At 38.6% G+C, this 21,669-nt stretch overlaps 1 protein-coding gene across 2 annotated transcripts in view; it reads right to left on the reverse strand.

Annotated features, from left to right (window-relative positions):
• BNIP2 (BCL2 interacting protein 2) overlaps positions 1 to 19,410 on the reverse strand; it is a 25,189-nt gene extending 5,779 nt beyond the window's left edge. Inside the window, exons 1-10 of one of the 2 annotated variants that reach the window (XM_023729692.1) lie at positions 19,143 to 19,410; positions 11,588 to 11,694; positions 10,368 to 10,435; positions 9,693 to 9,869; positions 7,825 to 8,001; positions 4,511 to 4,613; positions 3,650 to 3,781; positions 2,278 to 2,364; positions 2,079 to 2,177; positions 1,284 to 1,319 (exon numbers count right to left, since the gene is read on the reverse strand). In XM_023729692.1, coding sequence (XP_023585460.1) covers positions 1,284 to 1,319; positions 2,079 to 2,177; positions 2,278 to 2,364; positions 3,650 to 3,781; positions 4,511 to 4,613; positions 7,825 to 8,001; positions 9,693 to 9,869; positions 10,368 to 10,435; positions 11,588 to 11,694; positions 19,143 to 19,343 — 1,187 coding nt within the window. In that variant the 5' untranslated portion in view covers positions 19,344 to 19,410. The remainder of the gene's footprint in view (positions 1 to 1,283; positions 1,320 to 2,078; positions 2,178 to 2,277; positions 2,365 to 3,649; positions 3,782 to 4,510; positions 4,614 to 7,824; positions 8,002 to 9,692; positions 9,870 to 10,367; positions 10,436 to 11,587; positions 11,695 to 19,142) is intronic. The other variant, XM_004374618.3, reaches the window with a different exon arrangement.
• Between the last annotated feature and the right edge of the window lie 2,259 nt (positions 19,411 to 21,669).

Below are 21,669 nucleotides of genomic sequence, written 5' to 3' on the forward strand. Positions count from 1 at the left end.
AAAAAAAAAAAAAAATCAAGATAAAATAATAGTGGTAGGTTTCAAACAATAGATTCAAGTAAAAAAGTAAAATGAGTTCCATTTTTAAATTTCTTAATGCTTAAATTACTTTTTGACAAGTGATTAAATACTAAGAATTTTTTGAAAGGCACGATAAGGCACATTTTAACAACCAGGACATTTCACTTGGAAATGCCATGAAGACAGTTAGCTTCAAAATATTCTACAATCAGATTATATTTTTCATTTCAGCCAGCTGTCTGGCAAATGCCTAGGAAGGAATGAGAAGCCAGCAAGATCTAAATCACTGTTCACATCTCCAGGCAAAAAGTGTTGACTAAACTGAAGTGTTACACAGAAACGTAAGGCTGTGAGTCTATCACGTGGTCAACTGGGCCCAAACGTGTTCAAAGTTAAGAAAGTCCCAGTTACCATTAGTTACACTTGGCTCCTCAGAATGGTCAAAATGACAAAAACTATATATAGATCTCTCACCTTAACTCTCAAGATTGTACTGAATTAGTTAGCTTTGCTAACTGAATTGTCAGTATTTTAAAATACATTAACAAATTAGACCCAAATCCTACATCTCCGTAAAGCACAACATAAAATGGCACCTGTTCTATACCCGATTTTCCTCTTCTATGCCAAGATCCTAAAAGATGATAGTTTGTTATGCTCAAAGCAGAGCGTTCAGAGTAAAGTTAAATGGAAAGCAGAGTGTTTCACTGTTAAATGGCACACTGAACTTTTAGGCATTTTATCACATGTAGACTTTAACTGGTTAGCAGGCCATTTAATTTAAGCATTTAAGGAAACCAATGTTGGTTAGCCAAAGAATATATGCATTGCAAATATAATCATCAACCCCAGGAAAACAAATTATGATCCCTTAAAAAGGTGTGCATAAATATTTCAAAAGCACAAGTTAGAAATTTAAAGATAATGGTGAAAACAGATATAATCTTAAAAGTATTTGATGTTTTAAATAGTATTCTTAGTAATTTCTCCGGTTTCACCTTTAGTATTTATACCAAATTGGGGGGAGGGGTTTTGGCCTTTAATGCCTACCTGGCATTCTATGGGGTGCTAATACGGGGTGAATCCAGGTCAGATTTAGCATAAGGAACTCTGGATTCACCCTGTATTTGGATGCTGGGGTATATTTATATTTACATATGCTACTATCTTTGTCTACAAGCTAACCAACCAATAAGGAAGAGTTAGTCTGTGCAACGCAAATGGACTAGTCTAGATGCAACCCAGTCAAGGTGTGCATATACCTTTTTTGTTTCTTTTTTAACTTTTCTTCTTCATACCTTGGTAGGGAAGAGTTATTTCAGTAAATATACATGTTATGAAGATGAACAAAAACTCAAAGGTACTAAAAACAAACCCATAAACGTTTGTGGGCAACACACAAAATATATACTACTCTATGTATAAAGTCAAAATTGACTCGGCAAATCTGGTTTGGACACATCAAGCAGACTAAAACCTCAGATTAACTGAGCAAAGGAACTTTTCTATATAATAATATTGTGATGCTCAAGTATTTATGTTAACAGCCCTCTACCAAGTCCTTTCAAAAGTTAGATGGAAGTGAATTTTGTAAACAGAACAAACTGCAGCCACTGGAAAGTATTAAGGTTAGGCCGATATAAATAATATTTGAGTGCTTTAATGATATGGTTCTTTGATGACATGATGAGCTTATTCAAATTTGGAAAGATTCATGTCAAGTGTGGAGAATGTCCTTCAGTACTGACCAATCAGGAAATCATCTCTTGGACTGTGATCAGTCTTTACAAAATATAAAATAAGTCACGATCAGAAATTATTCCTCTTCAACTGGCAGTCTGAAGAAAATGGTGACTTACGGGGAAGCAGTGCCTAGGTTTAGGAAGGTGTGCGAAAACAGCTCCCCCCCCTTTTTCTTTATTATAAAAAAGAGGGCAATTAGAAAACATTTATAATAGATGAAGTGAGAAAGAACAGCCACTGAAAAATATTTACCTCTTGCATATCAAAATATAAAGATCTAAGACAATTAAGTAAATAAAACAAACAAAACATACTGTTTTATGCATTCTGGTATGCCAACATATTCCATGGGGACAAGCTCCGCTAGTTCTGCCAGATTAAAGACGTATCTAATTTTTTGGCTGAATTTTGAGCTATGGGAGAAAATAAAAACAATTACCTCAATATTTCTGATCAACAGAACTGACAAGAAATTTATACAAAGAGTTTTGTTTTTGTTTTCCAGAAAATTACCTAATAAATGGTCTTGTAACAGCCAGAAGTGTTCTGATAAACCAAGAGGGATGTACAATAATTAGAGATTTTAGGTTTTTCCGTAACCTGGAGTTAAAAAGAAAAGAAAAAAAAATCTCTACATATTCTAATGCTAGAAGGAAAATTAAGACATCATTAAGTTTGTGCAAGTTTATACAAATAATTGTAAAAAGCTCATCCAAGAGTTCTCAATTAGGTGGGGTCCTCCTGAAGGCAAGAAAACGCACTCCTGTAATTCTTAGGGTCCCTCTTGTCACTCTGAAATAAACCTTACTTCATTTGGTCAAATTTATATCCATGGCAGAGCCTGTTTTTAAATGCCTCTGAAGTACACATTCACTTGTTTTCAAGACCCTGTCAATCAGAGGTGGAGGCCAATACTCAATACAGAGCAGACTGGTTTCATTTTCCAGGACTGGAAGAGAACTGGCACTGACCCCCTCAATACCACGAAAGGCACTGTGCAGGTAAAGAGGTAGGAGTGGGCGAGACCACAGGAAGAGAATGTGAACCGGACCTCACTCCTCCTGCTCTTAAGGAGTTTAAAACTGCACTAAATAGTATGATTATTTAAAAGAGAGAGTCCCTATCTTTTAGATATATATTGAAATATCTAGAGATGAAATGATACAACATCTGGAATTGGTTTCAAAACAATATGGGGTACGGGAGAAAATATTAAAAGCATTATCCTAGGCCTCTTCTTTTTACAGTGGCTAAATGAAAACTTAAAAAAAAAATTTTCGTGCAAAAATAAAGAGGCCGTTAAGAATTTTTTTTTTTAATTACAAGAACTGCCCATGTCCTGTTAAGGCATAAAGAGAAAACTATTAATTAGTCTGAGTCGATCAAACTAGTTCAAATTAGTTACAGCCAAATCAAACCACCTGGAGGATCTAAGTTCCTCCCATCAGCATGGATGTCTAACTCCCAGGAAATACATTTCTCTGAGCTCATTCTAAAACAAACCACAGTTAAACAAGCATCTCTACAAAAACATAAAACACACTAAGCACTATAAAGTAGGCAAGAACTCAGAGAATGTACTAAAATAGGAAACGTAATGAGTTCTCCAGCCTTTCTCAAGATGTAAACTGCAGGACAGTACACACTGTGTAGAAGTAAGGAGAAATCATTTGTCTTGATATACCGAAAGGTTAAAAGAGATCAAAATTGATTTCCTTCATGACATTCTGAAATACTGCTTTGACAAAATAATCTGTTATGAAATACATAAATGTAATTTAGGAAGTAGATACATGGGTACATGTGGTAACAGAAAATAAGATTTAATCTAATAAGGCCAATATAAAAATTATTCAGGCTAGCCTTCAACTTGCATTTACATTACCTTCTATCAATTTGCTGATAGCATTTCCTGAGCCATCCCAGACTGGGCATTTTTCTTCGAGTTGTTGCACCATTTAAGTAAACTATCATGTAGTTTTCTGCTACTAACAGCTCCAAAGTGCCAATAACATATCTGTAAAAACAAATTAAGATTAAGCCTTAAATACTGCTGTGTAGAACTGAACTAGGTTCTACAAATTACACAATTCCCCTCAGTCCTCAATAAACGCAAAAACTATTAAGTTTTTAAAACTGGCATTATGATGTGTTTTTAAAGAGTTCTTAAGTTTTAGAGATACATATTGAAATGTTTACAGATGAAATGAGTTAACATCTGGGATTTGCTGCTAAATAATACAGTGGAGGGAGGAAGAGTGGGAATATAGTAAACTGATCACTGTGGAAGCTGGGTGACTGGCACACAGAAGCTCAACATCCTTCTCCCTACCTTTGTTATGTGTGAAATTTTACACAATAAAGTTGTAAAAAACTGCACTAAGCTGAGAAATAGAGTGACTCTGTGGAAATGTAACTGACCTGAGTCAGCTCAGTATATGTGGCTTCTAGTGCTGACTGTAATGCAGCCATGATGCCAGAATAAGTGTCACTTCTTCAGACTTAATGTGTCCTCACATGTGAAATAAAGGCGTTGGAAAGGATGTGAAGTATCCTTTCCAGTTCTAGAATTTGGTAATTTTTCTGTAGAGTGGAAAAACTGTAGTTTCATGCGCTAAGGAACAAGGATTTAAAGAATCACAACTGGGACATGTGCAATTTTTACACTGCCAAAGTGCACGTCCTTAAACTGAAGATCTAATGAGCTTAGAATTCTGTCCAAACGTTTCTGTGAAGATGTACTTACTTAAAGAGGTTGTCCATCAGGTATCTGTAGTTGGGCTGACTACTTTCCGGCATAAAACAGACAGCAAATACAACAATTGCATTTAATCCGTCCCCGTAATACCCTGGGGGAGGGGGAGGGAAGGAAACACAGACAAAATTACCACTGTTATTTTACTCAGAAGATTTTTCAGAGGAATCTGTAAGATTGATAGATTAGATGATCTTCCACAAACTTCGGGGTCAATAAGGTTTTTTACTCTATGTAGTCTTCTACAGATCTTTAAATCCCCCCTTCCCAAAAAGAAAGCAAAACATGAAGAGGAAAGAAGGTGAGCATGCAAATTAAAAAAACCCATCTCACCTGGCGTAACTAAAAACCCAGCCTTATCTTAGCAAGTAGACAAATACAATGATAGAATCCCAGCAGATACAACCAACACCTCAACTTTTATGATGGATCCTTATTCAGTTTATAGTCAAAGCGGATGCTTTTTAAGATAGTTTTATTTTCAACAATGCCTAGCACTTTGTAGACTGCAGGATGTTAAAACTAAGAAAAGATTACGCATCTCTGACATAATTCTAAGTGAAGAAAAATAGTGCTAAAATGTGTGTATCAATTACAGTCTCTAGATATTAAGCTGTATCCAGTAACAAATATTTTTGCTTTAACCTTCATTTCTATTGTAAGGTTTTAACATTTCAAGCACATAGGAATCCTCACTACCATCCTTAATCCCTCGGTCACAAAACACACTAAACGTGGTAATCCAACAGGGTTTAAGAAGGCCTTAATTATTTTCCCCTAAGAGAAATAAAGCGCCATTTCTGAAAGACATTAGGTTTAAAGCATAAGACAGGTCTCACAGCTTGCTTCCTATGAACTAGCTGAATTAATGCAGAGCTGTGGACTTCCTGATCCAGATTATCCTGTTTTCTTCATCTGAATATGACTCAATTAGGCAGAAGAATGTGACTGCAAATATTCAAGTGATTTGCTTTCAGATGAATGAAGACTGTAGAAATAAGCAGGGGGATGCATTCAGCAAAGAATAAATTAAGTGGAAATGACTCTATATAATAAATTAATCTGCTTCACCTACGTGTCCCCTCTCTCCTGTGCTAGGACGATTTAAAATATGATACACTGTGAGTTGTCCCTTTTTAAAAAAATAATGCTAAAAACATTGGTGTAAAAAATATATATAGAACACAACATTTACCAATTTAATATTTTAAGTCAGTTGCTCTTTTTGACTACCACTAACATTCTGGCACTATTTACGGTGACCAGGTAAGCTTCTATATACAGCACAAACAGAAGCTGTAACTTGTACTTTCATAGCTTTTCCTATTTGACTTAAAAATTTGTTAAGCAGAGGGAGCATGCCTTCTATCTTTGTATACCCTACAAATACGCAAAGTAAGTAACCCACAAAAATGTGAAATGGACCCGTGCTCTACTTTGTGGTAGAGTTGATTGGTTCAGGATATTTTCCTTTATTTATTTGTATTGTGCACTAGGTGAAACTTTAGAGCGAATTAGCTTCCCGTTCTATTAGTGTTCCATGACACTGGTTTCATGACACTTCATTTCCCACAATGTGTCAGCACTCTCCCCATTTCCATCCGAGGTTCCCCACTTCCCTTCATCCTGGTTTTCTACCCTTTCCTGCCTTCTCATCTTTGCTTTGGGGCAAATGTTGCCCTTTTGATCTCATATAATTGACTGTTCTAAGGAGCAAGTTCATCCTGCTTGCTACTGTTTATTTTATGGGCCTGTCTATGGTCTGGCTGAAAGGCGGTCTCCGGGAATGGTTCCGGTTCCAGTTCAGAAGGGGGTCTTAGGGCCATAGTTTTGGGGGTTCCTCCAGTCTCTCTCAGACCAGTATATCTGGTCTCTTGAGAATTTATTTTTTTGTTCTGCAATTTTTCTCCCGCTCTGTCCAGGGCGCTATGTTGTGATCCCAGTCAGAGCGATTAGTAGTGGTAGCCAGGCACCATCTAGTTCTTCTGGTCTCTAGGTCATGTAGGCTATGGTCCATGTGGTCCATTAGTCCCTTGGACTAACTGCTATCTTGGGTCTTTGGTTTTAATTCTCCTTTGCTCCAGATGTAAGAGACCAAGAGTTGTATCTTAGATGGATACTCGCAAACTTTTAAGACCTCAGACACTACTCACCAAAGCAGGATGCAGAACATTGTCTTTATGAATTATGCTGTGCCAACTGATGTAGACATCCCCCAAGTCTACGGTCCTTCACCTTCGAACCTGGGAACTCTGTCTTGTGAGGTGTTTGGTTATGACTAAGAAGTTGCCCTAACTGTGGTCCTTGTGTGTGTTCAGAGTGTTAAAAGTAAATTGAGACACAGTTGAAAAAGTCCAAGATTTTACTTATATCTACGAAAAGACGTGAACATTTCATAATAGCCAATACTGAAAACAATTCGAGCATCCATGAAGAGGACAGATAAGCAAATTGTAGTTCATCCATGCAATGGACTCCCATTCAGCAATAAAAAGGAATGAACTATAGATACATGCAACCACATGGATGAATTTCCAAAACACTGTGAGCAGAAGAATGAAAAGAGTGCACACTACATGATGAACTTCTAGAACACGCAAAATTAATCCCGGGGTAGGCACTAGAACAGTGGTCATTGAGAGGGGCAATTCACTGAAAAGGGGTACGAGAAAATTTTCTGGGTCAATAAAAATGTTCTGTATCTTCAGAAGTGTGGGACATACCATATATCCCACGCTTCTAAAGATACAGAACGTTTTTATTCAGTTCAGTGTACGGTTCAGGGAGTTTTAACAAATGCCCATATAATCATATACAGATATGGGTATATATGGTTATATGCACATCTGTCAAACCACATATACCCATACATGTATATGGTTATATGGGCATTTGTCAAACCATACATACCCATATATGTATGTGGTTAAATAGGCACTTGTCAAAACTCACTGAACTGTACACTTAAGAGCAGAGTATTTCACTGTATATAGATTATACCTCAATAAAAAGGGGAAAAAGTAAAGTCCCAGTTTTGAGTGACTAAAAGGTAGGGGTTGAAAGGAGACAGTTTTCACTGCACACCATTTTTGTACCTTTTGAATTTACTGTATGCATGTATTAACAATTTTAAAATGTTGGTTTTATCCTTTTACTTCAAACCTGTTATTTTCCTATAATGATAGTGGAAATGTTTATTATTCTTTCAAAATTATGTAATATCTCAAGGGAGATTTTCTACAAACGTTACATTTCTGATATGGTATTGCATGAAAAGAATCTAAACAATCTTGTGTAACTCTCACCTCCATGGCTGATAACTTTTTTATAGGGTTCAATTGCTTTCATGTCCACCCTGTGGTCCTGTTCTCCAATCCTGAACAAACGCCAGCGCCGTCCGTCTTCCTTTTCCTCTGCCGCTGTGTACTCAGTCATTGAGTCTTTCCTAATTACTTCAGTAGTTTTGGGTTTTGGAAGATCATCTGTCAAAACAAAAGGTTTTTCAATTACAAATTGTTATTTTCACAGTAAAAATCAAATTATATGTTAACCACTTTACTATCTAATTTGATTATTCAGAACATTTTTCATTATTCCATCTGCAGAATTTTAAACATCTCTTTCATAATAGGAAGAAAGGCTTGCTCTCAATACGAGGCCATTTTATGCTTTTTGGAAATCATCGTTCTTTAACTTTTTTAAATTGTCTAATTCAGCAAAGCACCTAATCATAGTGCAGTGTATATCCACACGTTCAGACAAGTCATACAACCATCAAAATCTTAGTATACTGGCCCTCTAATGCCTTTCTGATTCTCTGAAAATATCGTCCTTGACAGCTACCACTGTGGGTGACTTAAAGTACTAGCTGGAAGCCAATTGTTTTTATTGAGCACATAAATTATTCTCCAAACAGTATAATATCAGATAGAAAGTGGTTAACTAGCAACAATCATTTCTCATTTGATCAGTTTTATAAATCAGCAATTTATTTATAATATTCTGAAGTGTGCATGCAAAAAAAAAAAGTGTATTTAAATCAACATTAGCCAAAACATAAGCACTAATAGGTGTAATTTATGTTTCAAGACTGCATTTTAGCTGATTTTTTAATGAAGTAATTAATGATTTTCAGAATTTTCGTCTCACAGTCCTTACCAAAGATGGGGAAGGGGAACCTACTGCATGTTAGTTGTCTGTTTCCGAGACAAAGCTGTTAACGGAAAATATCCTTCCGGGAAATGACTACAGCAGCATTAAAGAGAGAAGAGAGAAAACACACAGGCAGAAAGCTCTCAGTGTCTTTATAAAACATCGCTTATGACCGGAATGCTTACTGAACCAGCAAAACAGGGAGAAAAGGTACAACAGATGTATCAAAAATCTTACTGGTTATTGCAGATACCTCACGCTAAACACTGCTTTGAAGTAAAAATCATTTTAAAGATGGAATATATATAAATTATTTACAACTATATAAAGATACGGTAGATAGCAACTATCTAATTAAAGAAAGCATGCAAAGCAACACACATGCCCGTTCCTTTGAATTCCAAATAACGAACGATAAGGGATTAAGGCTTTGGGGCTGAGAGTACATGTTAATAAAAGTTAGTCTTTTCACGACGTACAACACTATTAAGCAAACCTATTAAAAAAACACTCCCCCCAAATTCCCTTCTTCAGATCCTCTCTCCCCAAACTCTTAATACTTTTAGTATATTCACTAAATTATATGTCACTCTAAAGGCTTTTTTTAAAGAAAATTTTTCTTTTTTTTCTTAGCTGATCAACTGAATAAAAGAACACACCATAATTATCAAACAGTATTTTTGGAACAATCACGAGCTACCTTTACAGCACTGGGGCAATTAATTTAAAAAAATAAATGAATAAAGCCACCTGCGTCATCTTCTATAAACGGTTTTGAAAGCCATGAGAATATTCTGTTTTAGCAGAACTTCCTATCTTAGTCACAAATGTATAAACCTGAAAAGGAATAACTTCTTATGTCAAACGAAATCTCTTAATACAATGATTTTAGCTGGTCTCATGATCAAGTTTAAAGTTTTTCCAATCTTCCTAATATGAGAACGCCACTTTAAAAAACGTGTACGTGTATAAAGACAAACACTCATTAATAAAAACCAGGTAAAAACAGTGACACACTTACCTTCCCATTCAAACTCATTGCTGTTCTCTGATGGTGTATCTAAGCCATCTAGGTCGATCTCCCCACTTTCATCCAGATCATCTGACAACACGGAGCCATCGCTAGGATCCAGCGTCAGGCTAATGTCTGGGGCCATTAGTTTCTTTCTTAATTTATTCCCATTAACTTCTAGTGAGTCTGGAATGGAAAACCAAGTGAGGGACATATGAGAAAGAATGCTGAGATGCTCAAGTTGAGCAAGAGAAAATTTTTAACCACTTCATTCTTGAGAAAGGGAACATTAATTAAACACAATTCTTGTGCACTGGTTAATTTACAAACTTTGAATTTTTATCACTATTGCTTCTATGTCACGGCAAGAGATCAATGAGATAACTCCGTAAGGGTACATCTTTTTAAATCTTAGAGGCAGACCTTATAGTTACCTCTCACTACTAAACGACCACCCTCCCTTTATTGTACAAATTAAAAAAAACCAAAGGTATGTTTTTGGAAGTTCAATTTCCAAAAATATCTAAAGCATTCCAAAACTGCCTGAAAGTTTAATTTATCCTTTGGCTCCCTGTGATAGAATAAAAACACAGTGTATTTTTTTCCTTAAAAAAGAAATGTGTTCAAAAATAGCACAGTTAAAGTTTATCATTTCACTGAAACAGAAAAGTGTCAAGCTCTTACCAGGCTGGCTCTCTGGTCCAGTTATATCTAGGATATCTGCGTCAATACTATCATCTTCTGGTAAAGGTCTGAAAGAAATACACATACATACTTCTAAATCCAAACATTTTAAAAAATTTAAGAAATTCAAAGATCTTTAAAAATAGCTTCTATAATTGTACAGAACACTGAGTAAAGCACCATTTCTTATACTTTAGTAATAAAGAACCACTTCAAAAAAATTCTCAGACGGTCAGAGTTGACATAATGCCTGTAAGTAACACATAAAAGGAAACATAAACTTCTTATGTAACAGTTCTTATACAACCACAAAACTAATGTAAAAATTATAAACAACCTACAAAACAAAGATAATTCAAATGCATGAATTTAATACCATGTATGATGCAGCTAAACTGCCACTCACGATGAAGGCTAAAATCCTACACTGCTAGCACCATCCTGAGCTATGCAAGGACTCAGCTCTCCCACCAGCTGTCCAGACTCCAAATGCTAAGGCACCTTACAGTAGACTGGGATGTCTTCTGACCATGCTGGCAAGGAAGCATCGTTTAAAGTCTGCCTTTGCTCTTTTTTTCATTAATCCACATGGTGCCAAAACAATTGTAAATATAAATGCAAACACGTGTCCAAGTGCCTGGCCAGATGATCTAGAAAACCCTCATTTACTTAAAAAGCTTTATCTTTAAATAAAAACACAAATTTTCAAATTCTTGTACATAATTAAAGATCCCTCCCCTCCCAGGAACCCCTCATATCCCAGCTTAAGAAATACCTCATTAACGCATTGCTAGTGACAGCAAAATTCTGAAACTTAAATGTTCAAAACAAAAATGAAAGATTATGTATTTTTCGCAAATAAGACACCTATGCAAACAGTGTATCCACACATATAATGCACATAGCATGCCTAGGAAGATAACGCACAAAGGGGTTGTATAGTTGGCCAAAAATAAAAAATAAAAAAAAAAGTGTAACACACACGTTATTTGTGTAGAACTACTGTTTATAAGATTACATATATATATGTGGTTGGAAAGTAAGTTACAAGAGAATTATTCTGCTGGAAAGGAACTTTCATTTCCCAGTATTCAAACGATCACTTTGTGATACTGGGATTCTTTTAGAAGCCCAATATTCATTTAGTAAGTGACATCTCAATAGAGAATTTTTTTTAAAGTTTTGCTCTAAATTTGTTTTTGTTTGACGACATTGCTCACATTGGAAAATCTTCATCTTGCCATTCTTCCTTAAGTTCCACACCTTCCATCCTCAGCCTGGCCTCAATGTCAACTACAAGCCCCTGATAATCCAGAGAGCCAATGTCCTGTGAAGGAAAGAAAAAATTTTATAACCATCAGTAACTTATTTTTCACTTTACTTTTTATCCGCTGAAAAGGTGCACATTAGTTCCCACCTCCACCCTATTAATCCTTGAGCTTTAGCTTTAGTTCAATGGTCTGGTCATGAAATGAATTTATTGGGTTACAATCGCCTTCTTTTTCCTTTCAGAATTATAATAGAAAACAAAACAGTACTGTTTGTAGTACTTTTCTCATTGTTCACTGAAAATATTTGTTTTCAGCTGCCTACTGCATGCGTGTCCTAGGTTGTGATTTAAATTAATTAAATCTTTTATCCCTTGGATAGAGGTTGATTCTAGAAACTGAAAACTAGTAAGGAGAGCTAACAGAAATGTTGGCAGTTCAAACCCACCAGCTGTTCCGCAGGAGAAAAGACCCGGCGATCTGCTTCCGTAAAGATTCCAAAAAATCAAACCCACTGCTGTCGAGTCAATTTAGACTCATAGCTACCCTATAGCACAGAGTAGAATTGTCCCATAGGGTTTCCAAGGCCCTTGTCTTAGTCATCTAGTGATGCTCTAACAGAAATACCACAAGTGGATGGCTTTTAACAAGGGAAATTTATTCTCTCACAGTCCAGTAAGCTACAAGTCCAAATTCAGGGCACCAGCTCCAGGAGGAGGCTTTCTCTCTTTGTCGGCTCTGGAGGAAAGTCCTTGTGATGCATCAGTCTTCCCTTGGTCTGGGAGCATCTCAGCGCAGGAACCTCAGGTCCAAAGGACGCCCTCTGCTCCCATCACTGCTCTCTCGGTGGCATGAGGTTCCCATTTGTCTCTGCTCGCTTCTCTCTTTTATATCTCAAAAGAGACTAGATTAAGACACTATCTAATCTTGTAAGCCTCATCAGTAAAACCTCATCACAGTGATGGAATTTACCACACATAAGGAGATCGCATATAATCTCATCATAGTGACAGAGTTTACAACACATAAGGAAATCACATCAGATTACACAATCATACAATACTGGGAATCATGACCTAGCCAAGCTGCTACACATATTTTTTGGGGGACACCATTCAATCCATGACAGCCGTAATCTTTACAGAGCAGACTGCCACATCCTTCTCCCATGGCGTGGTGGTGGGTTTGAACTACCAGCCTTCTGGTCAGTGGCCAAGCCCTTAAGCACTGTGCCACCAGGGCTACTTCCTTAAAGGTTACAGCCCAGGAAACCCCATGGCAGTTCTACTCTGTCATATAAGGTTGTTATGAGCTGGAAGTGACTCCATGGCATACAACAACAAAAAGCATTTACATTCTCAAAAATCAGCCAAGCTACGTAGTATTCTATGATTTATATTTCCCCCTCTATAGCTTCAATGTCACAATTCCTAAGCCACTTAAAGAAGTCTATCTATTCAGTAACTGTTCAGTAAATGAACTATGCCACATTTTGATTTACTTCGTATCTACAACATGCCTTTCTCATATAGTTTGGAATAAGCTTTCAGAGCCTGATGAATGTCTTTGTTTATGCAACTATGTATTTTAACTTAGGCCATGAGTTTTAATTTTAGTTTTTCCAGGCAAGGGTGTGGGTGCCAATATCCTCCTTTTTATAAGGTGAGGAGTCTAGAGATACTCCCTTTGGTTGATGGAGTAAGAAACAGAGGTTTAGGTATATTGAAGAAATCATGAAAATCAACTGGTTAACAGTGCAACTACTCAGTGACTTAACTATGGGGGCTAGAGGTGGTAGACGAGTAGTTTACTCCTGTTAGAATAAGTCAATAGGTGTCTAAAGTTATTTGGAAAACAGCAGTAAAGAGCATATTTTGTAAGAAATATAAAGTATCACTAGAAATACTAAAACAAAATTAAAAGCGGTTGACACCAATGGAACAGAAAAGAGGGTAGGATCTGGAGACTGACTAATGCTTTTCCTTGCAAAAACCTTCTATACTATGATATTAAAAAAAAATACTTATCAAATAAATTTAAAAAAATGGTGCCAGCCATTCACACTTACATCATCTAGTCTTCTAAAATAAAGATTTGGTCATGTTTTATGGTTGCCTTATCTACTCTGTCATGACTATACTCAAAAGATGCACAAAGTTGTACAGGAAAAGCACTGTTTTCCAGAACAATAACAAAACTACCATAGAAATTTTCTAAAGTGTCAGATTTCACATGGTAAAATAAATTCATATCCCCACCAAGACTGAGAGGCTCTCTTCCTGGTTTGAATTCTTACCTGATGCTCAAGGGAAGGTTACAAGCATTCCCAAAAGGTTTAACATTTTTAAGAACCCACTTGTGAGCACAGAGAAAATGGCAAATGCTGACTTTTCCACACCAACGTATTTGCTTGGAAAAGTCAGTTTATTTATATATAGGAATAGGGCATTTCTAATTCTCTGGGAAAACACCAAATCAGGCAATCTTAAGAAATTAATGAAAAAAAAAAAAACCACTTAAAATACAATAAGCTTGACTTATTTAGCAGTTCCTCTATCTCTAATACACAGCTTTTACTTTAAAGTCATTTTAACACACATCTTCAATGAGCACTTCAGATTGTTTTCTGGCAGCAACCCTCTTCCTCTCTATACTGGGAAAAGTCAACTAAAAGTGACCCTTACCAAGCAACCTCTTCCATTTAGACACAAGAGCCGGAGAAAAGACCTCAAGATTATAACCAAAAACACCAAACATGCACAACTCCAGTAACACTCATTACTCCGGTAACACTTATTACTCCAGAATTAAGCTCAAGTGTGACTGAAGCATGCTATCACTGAAGATTGAAAACTGGCAATCTCTTCCAAATTTTTAATCACTACAACTCTCAGTGTTAAGTTTTCTTAAGTCTTTGGTACTCACTGTAAAGTGAACAAACGTATTTCCCTAAATTCAATCATCAGAAAAGCTTCCTATTATCTTCTCTCACTTTTTACTAGGTATTAGAAAAACATCAGGATATTCTGGGGATCTTTTTTAAATTTCCCACATAATTAGACAACTATCTAACATTTCCAAAATGAAAGCAGAAACTGAAAGTCGTTACAGTATATTGCCAACACCTAGCACAGTGCCCGGCACACACACCTGTAAATACTAGATGTGTATTTAATTACAAAGTATGACACTGGGGAGCAAGTCTCTGTTCAACCTCTTACGCTTATTTTGCTTATAAAACTTCATAAACAGATATCCTCTTACAGTTTACCTTTTAAAATGTAATACAACTATTTTCTGGCAACCTATATACATGTAATAGGAATTTCTGTTTGTAAAATTATTCCTTCTTTGTAGGGGGAAATATATATCTTGTAAAATTCTAGAAGACAAACCATGCCTTTTAGCTGCTTTACCACTTGAACAGGTTCTGAAAACAGCTCCTCCACACATATTCAGCCCCCTCAGGCTATTTATTCAATTTTTACTTCAGTACCATACTGAATCATGTGATGTAATACAGCACAGTATTTAGACATGGATATTTAGTTTGGGAGTAATTAAGCCAGTTAAACAGAACCTAGGAGAAAAAACAGATAATTCACTCTTGACCATTTCATCATGAATTTTAGGGGAGAAAGTACCCTAGGCAGATAAAAACAGTTTAACAATTGAGAGAGTTCTGTTCTTGGAAACACTTTATCAGCAGGCAGATGTAAGAACAGGAAGGCGACAACAAAGGAATAATATAAGCACAACCACTTTGAAGGATTAGAATATTGCTGACTCATAAATTAACCTTGGTAATTTCTCATTTTTTGTTCATAGATTGTTTTTTGCAAATTCGAATGGGGAAATAACACTTTAAGATGCTGTCTTAGTCATCTAGTGCTGATATAACAGAAATACCACAAGTGGATGGCTTCAACAAAGAGAAGTTTATTCTCTCACAGTCCAGTAGGCTCCAAGTCCAAATTCAGGATGTCAGCTTCAGGGGAAGGAAGGCTTTCTCTTCTCTGTTGGCTCTGGAGGTAGGTCCTTGTCATCAGTCTTTCCTTGGTCTGGGAGCATCTCCGCACAGGTACTTCAGGTCCAAAGGACACACTCTGCTCCCAGCACTGCTTTCTTGGTGGTATGAGGTTCCCATGTCTCTCTGCTCCCTTCTCTCTTTTATATCTCAAAAGAGACTGGCTCAAGGCACTATCTCATCTTGTAAACCTCATCAGTATAACTGCCACTAATCCATCTTATTAGATCATAGTGATAGAGTTTACAACACATAAAGAAATCACATCAGATTACAGAATGGTACGGAATCATGACCCAGCCAAATTGATACACACATTTTTGGGGGGACACAATTAAATCCGTGACAGATGCTGTTTGTTAAAGTAACCTAATGCAACAGGTATAACCTGGTATCTCAACAGACTGGTGATAGTGGTGGCACATCCCTATTTGTGCCAGTTATCTGTGGAGGTCATAAAGACGAGTTAGAAAGAGTCACCGACCTCATCAAAGTTAAAGAGCAAGGGGATAATGGATTTCCTCCCAACACAGATTCAGAGGGGAAGTGTGGTAGTAAATCCAACCAACATGAAGAAGGGGACTTCTCCATGCCGCTTAGCAGCATAAGCAAAAATTAAATGTTAACACCATGTTTAGAACCGTTTTAACTATAACATAATTTTACATGGCAAATTTTACTATTATGTAGTTTAACTCTGCTATTGGAATAAGTGCTATAACCACTATCGATGCTGATATCAAGACAGATTTGTTCATTCTTGGAAGAAGTACCAGCAAAATGCTCCTTAGAAACAAGGATGGTGAGATGTCACCTCACATACTGTGGACATGTTATCAGGAGGGACCAGTCCCTGGAGAAGGACATCATGCCTGGTAAAGTAAAGGGTCATCGAAAAAGAAGAAGACCCTCAATGGGATTGACACAGTGGCTACAACAATGGACTCAAACATAGTAACGATTATGAGCATGATGCAGACCGGGCAGCGCTTCGTTCTGTTGTACACAGGGTCGCTATGAGTTGGAACTGACTCAACAGCACCTAACAATAGCAACAACGATGCTGAAATCAATTACAGCTGGCAGAAGGAAATGACTAGGCGAGCCTTTCACTTCCCCATTTAAACTCTAAATAGACATGTTCACTTTTTTCCTGTGAGGCTGGAAACACTGGTAGCACTATAGGAAAACCGACCAGCCTATGTGGTTATGAAGATCACCAAGGCATCCCTGAAAAACTTGTTTGCTTGTAGTTGCTCCTTTGAGAGCAGGGTCACATAGGTTTTTAAGAATGAAATGAGATGCTTTATCAGAAATGTTAAAACAAAATTTAAAGAAAAACGCGAATGGTGCTGAGTTTTCTCAAAATAGTGAAAATAAAGCTAAATATAATTATATAGCACCTACGAGGGAAGACTCATAAGGTTGCTATGAGTCGGAATTGACTCAACAGCAACGGTTGTTTTTTGTTTAATGAAAGAAGACAAAACAGAAACAAAAGAACAGAGCAAAAAGGTACATTAAATTATCAGTATGCAGAACATCCTGGAGATAACCCTGAGATCCTTGAAGATTAAAGTCTAACAGTTGATCTCTGTCACTTCATTGTAGAGTTACAAATATTGGTGGTAGTATAAAACTATAAGCTTCGAATATTACTATCAACACATTGTGCTTCATAGGATCTAAGCTTAACAAGCCATCAGTGTCAGCCAAAGTTAATTTCCTGGATATGGCTACACTACCTTTGTCAGATGCCTTCCTCCCTCACTGCTCCTTCCACAAGCATTACTCCAGAAACACTGACCAGAAGAACCACTTTCCCGAAAAGTGCTTTTTACATTTACTAATCACTTTAATGGAAACCGTGATGGCAGCAGTGGTTAAGAGCTATGGCTGCTAACCAAAAGGTCGGCAGTTCGAATCCCCCAGGCGCTCCACCAGGCACTCCTCAGAAACCCTGTGGGGCAGTTCTACTTTGTCCTACAGGGTCGCTAGGAGTCAGAATCGACTCGATGGCAACGGGTTTTTTCCCAATCACGTTAACACCGATCATCTTATATGTTCTGATCAACAATTCTGTGAGGTATAAAACGCTGGTGTCATCACTGCCATTTTATTTCATACTGTAAATGAGACAAATGAAACTACATCAAAGTTTAAGACCTAGGTTCCCAGACCTAGTCCAGAACTATTTAACACAGCACACTGTCTCCAGTTTACTGGCAACTTTATACAGAACAAGCCTGTAATGCCAGATTTGGTTATACTCGGCTTCAACGTACCCTGTAATGCCTAAAGACTGTAACAGCACAGACTCGTGATGATCTAGTTCAAATTCCATGTTTGCAGAAGTGGACCTGCCATACTTCCTGTAAACCCTACAGTATCAGCTGTGACAGAGGAGACCAGCGACGACCAGAAACAGAGCTTAGGGAAAATGTAATGACAAGTACTGAGTAGTAATGACAAGTACTGAGTAGAAGGAAATGTGCAAGAAGATCAAGAAATTAGTCTGTAGGTGACTTAAAGGGGTAACCTCAGTTATAAATTTGAGGAAACTTATTATCCATTTACAAATTGCAAAAATTTTAATCAAATATTAGGAAAATATATTTAAGAAAAAGTAATGAGGTATTAGGAGAAAGAAACCCTAGTCAAAGAAAGGTGGGGATGAAAACAAACAAAAACCAAAACCCTAAAATGCTATCACATACTTAGCACTGATCTGTTCAACCAACTATACGGGAGGCATTGTGACTACCTAGATGAACAGGGGAAAAGCTGTGTCTGCCAAGTTTCCGGAACAGGCAGACAATGGAACAGTTTCAAAGAAACGGGATAAAGACCCATATAATTTCTAATTTCTGTACGAGTCGACCTCGTACATCTCCAGTGGCATCACAGGCACCTAGGAAACCCAAACCATTTTGGCCAGGTATTTACAGGCAAAGGGCAGAGTGTCTGAATCCACGCAGGGACTCGGCTTTTCACGTACACACCCTGCATTTGGTTTGGCTTGCTCAGGAAGATTTAATAAAGCCCCGATGACAAATGCCGCTTCCGTGTCTATTCCCCGAGGGTGCGAGGCACACCAGAAGCCCAAGTTTTCTTTGTTCTGCACCAGGACCAACGCTGGTCACAAACACGGACCCACGAGGCCCGCGCTGCACCCGCCTCAGGCTGCGGAAGGGTGGTCCGGGGAGGGAGAAGGCTCCACCCCGTACACCACGACCACCACCCACGGAAAGGGGTGCGGGGCAAGGCTGCCAAATGCAGACCGGAGCCGAGCCAAGGGCGGGGATCTCAGCCGGGCGGGGACAGAGGAAGCGCCTCCAGGGCAGCGTCTACAGCGCCCCTCCGACGGCTAGCCCCCCGGGCTTCCTCTCCGCGGCTGCCCTGGCCAGCGCCCCCACATCCTCCGCCGCAGGCTCGTTCCTCGCCCAGACACCGCGCCGAGCCCCCTCAGGCCGCACTCACCCCGGAGGACGCCTCGGCCCCTTCGTCCTCCTCGCCTCTCCAGGCCGGCGACGTAGGGCGGACGGCCAGGTCGCAGAAGGCGGCGCCGAGCGGAGCCCGCTCCCCTCGGTGCGCGGCGGAGACGGGGGCCCAGACCCCCGGCCGCAGCGGCGGCAGCGCTGACCCGGACACAGAGATCGGCGACACCGGAAGTGACTGCATCCAGCCCTTCTCCAGGAGCAGCGCCAGAGAGAGGGAGGCGGAGGCGGGGCGTTTCCCGAAGCCCACGGGGGGTCCCCTTCTTAACCGGCGCGGGCTAATGCCCGCGCATGCGCACGCGCGGCCGTCCGCGTTCCCGCTGGGCGGGCCACGGCGTCGACGCCTTATTGGCGGCGCCTTTAAGGCTGGTGGCGCTTCCTTACCGTTTCCTCTTTGCTGAGGTGTGGCGGTTAAGTCCGAGAGCCATTATTTTCATTGTGCTTACCTTTACTGATAATTATAATAACTGTATTATAAACTAGATATCTCTTTGGTGACCCAATTAGTTTCTGCTTTAAATTTATTTTTTGATACCATGTGTTTTAATTAATGGAAGTTTGCTGAATCTTGTGTCAGAGTTTTTGGTAGGTAGTATGAATTTTTTTTTTCTTGCTCCTTCCCCCAAGCCTCCCCTAAGGGTCTAGTGGCACATTTGATGTATCGCTAATTATACCCCAGAGTCCATGCTGGCGGTCTATTGGTACATAAGCGTAACAAATAAAAATTTTCAAAATTTCTATTTTTCCTACCCCAAATTCAAACACCTCATACAATACCCTGTTAAAACAGAAATTTGTGGCACGCACCCGTTCCTTTAGTTTCCAAGCGTCATAAAGTCCCTGCCTCGCGGCAACCCACAGTCAATGGTACAGCAGCTTCCCAATAAACCCCAGAAGCTGAAAAAGTTCAGTTGCTGTATGTACCCCCTGCATGAAAGTGATAAAAAGAGGGGAGGAAAAGTATCTAAGCCTCATTTTGGGCAGGTAGACGTCAGAGAATGCGTAGTTCGGTGAATTTTGTAGAGCAGTGCTTCTCAAATTATCTGATGGGAACAACCTTTTCTTTTTTTAATTTCCAATTTGTTGCGGACCATACTTTTGTGAAATAAAATAAAAATAAACAAAATATTAGCAAAATAAAACAAAAAGGCATACCAAGTATATGTCAAAAAGTTTTATTATTAAGTCAACAGCTGTAAAATTGCCATAAAGGTTTCTAAACACTCTCAAATTTCTTTGTCTCAGACAGTTCTTTGAACGGCACAGGTCCATGGATGATACTTTCTGTAACAAAGCTGCTTTACAGCTTCAAGGAAATAAGGTTAGTCTGGGAAAAGCCAGCAACATAGTAATGCCTTTGAGAGTTTCATTCCCTTAAATCATTTCAAGGGCCCTTTGGGCAAGCATTTGTGTAATGCATCAGGAAATGGTGAAACACGAGGGGGAAGGGAAAAGTTAAAAAAAAATCGGTATCATTGGGAAAAACTATGTGACCTTGGTGGGTGTGTCTTAGGCTGGGTTCTTTATAGAAGCAAAACCAGTGATAGATTTATCTCAAGGAAATGGCTCACATGATTATGGCGGCTGGCAAGTCCCAAAACCATAGGTCAGATGTCAGGCTGGAGGCTTCTCCTGAGTTACGTGGTTGCAGGGGCTGATTAGCAGGTCAGATGACAAACTGCTGGTCCACAGGGCTGCAGAAGCTGGCAAATCAGTCAGATGATAGGCTGCTGGCTCACAGGGCTGCAGAAGCTGGTGAATATCAGAATCTGCAGGTCAGACAGCAAGCTACTGGCTCAATTTTCAAGAACCGGAGGTCAGACGATGATGAACCTGAGGCAGGATCCAGAGCAAGAGCGAGCTTGGCCAGATCATCCATATATATTGGATGTAGGTAACACCCTCAAGGAAGCTCCTTTTATATCAGATACTAAGGGTGTGACTTGAGTAAGACTATGACTTGAGTCATGCCCTTTAGTAAGGGTCTGACTTAAGATACACCTCACACTAATCCTACCTCATTAACATATAGAGGTTTAGGATTTACAACACACAGAATGGAGGACAATTACACAATACTGAGAATCAAGGTCTTGCCAAGTTGACACCTAACATTTAACCATTACAGGTGGTTAAATTCTCTGTGCCTCATCTATAGAATGAGGAAAAAATAACTCATAGAATTTTTGTGAGGATTAAATAAAGTCATATACACACACATACACAAACACACAAATACACATGGTGCTTGGCATATTACAATCCCACGTAAGTGTTAGGTATTATTATTTTCTTCCTATTCTAGGAATTTTGTTAGGTAGCTAACAGAGAAAACTAATCAACAGAGCTTTAGCTAAACAACGTCTTGGGCCATGCTCCTGTTCACAAGTTCATCTTTAGTCATAGATTTTTCACAGTTGCAATTTTTGCTACTTTCAGTCCTGCAATGAATACTATTCCCCACAGAGTGGCAGAAAATCATTTGAAATCTGAAACAGCTATGTGATTTT

Source organism: Trichechus manatus, unplaced genomic scaffold (genome assembly GCF_000243295.1).
Source record: "Trichechus manatus latirostris isolate Lorelei unplaced genomic scaffold, TriManLat1.0 scaffold00030, whole genome shotgun sequence".
In the NCBI taxonomy this organism is placed as follows: Eukaryota; Metazoa; Chordata; class Mammalia; order Sirenia; family Trichechidae; genus Trichechus; species Trichechus manatus.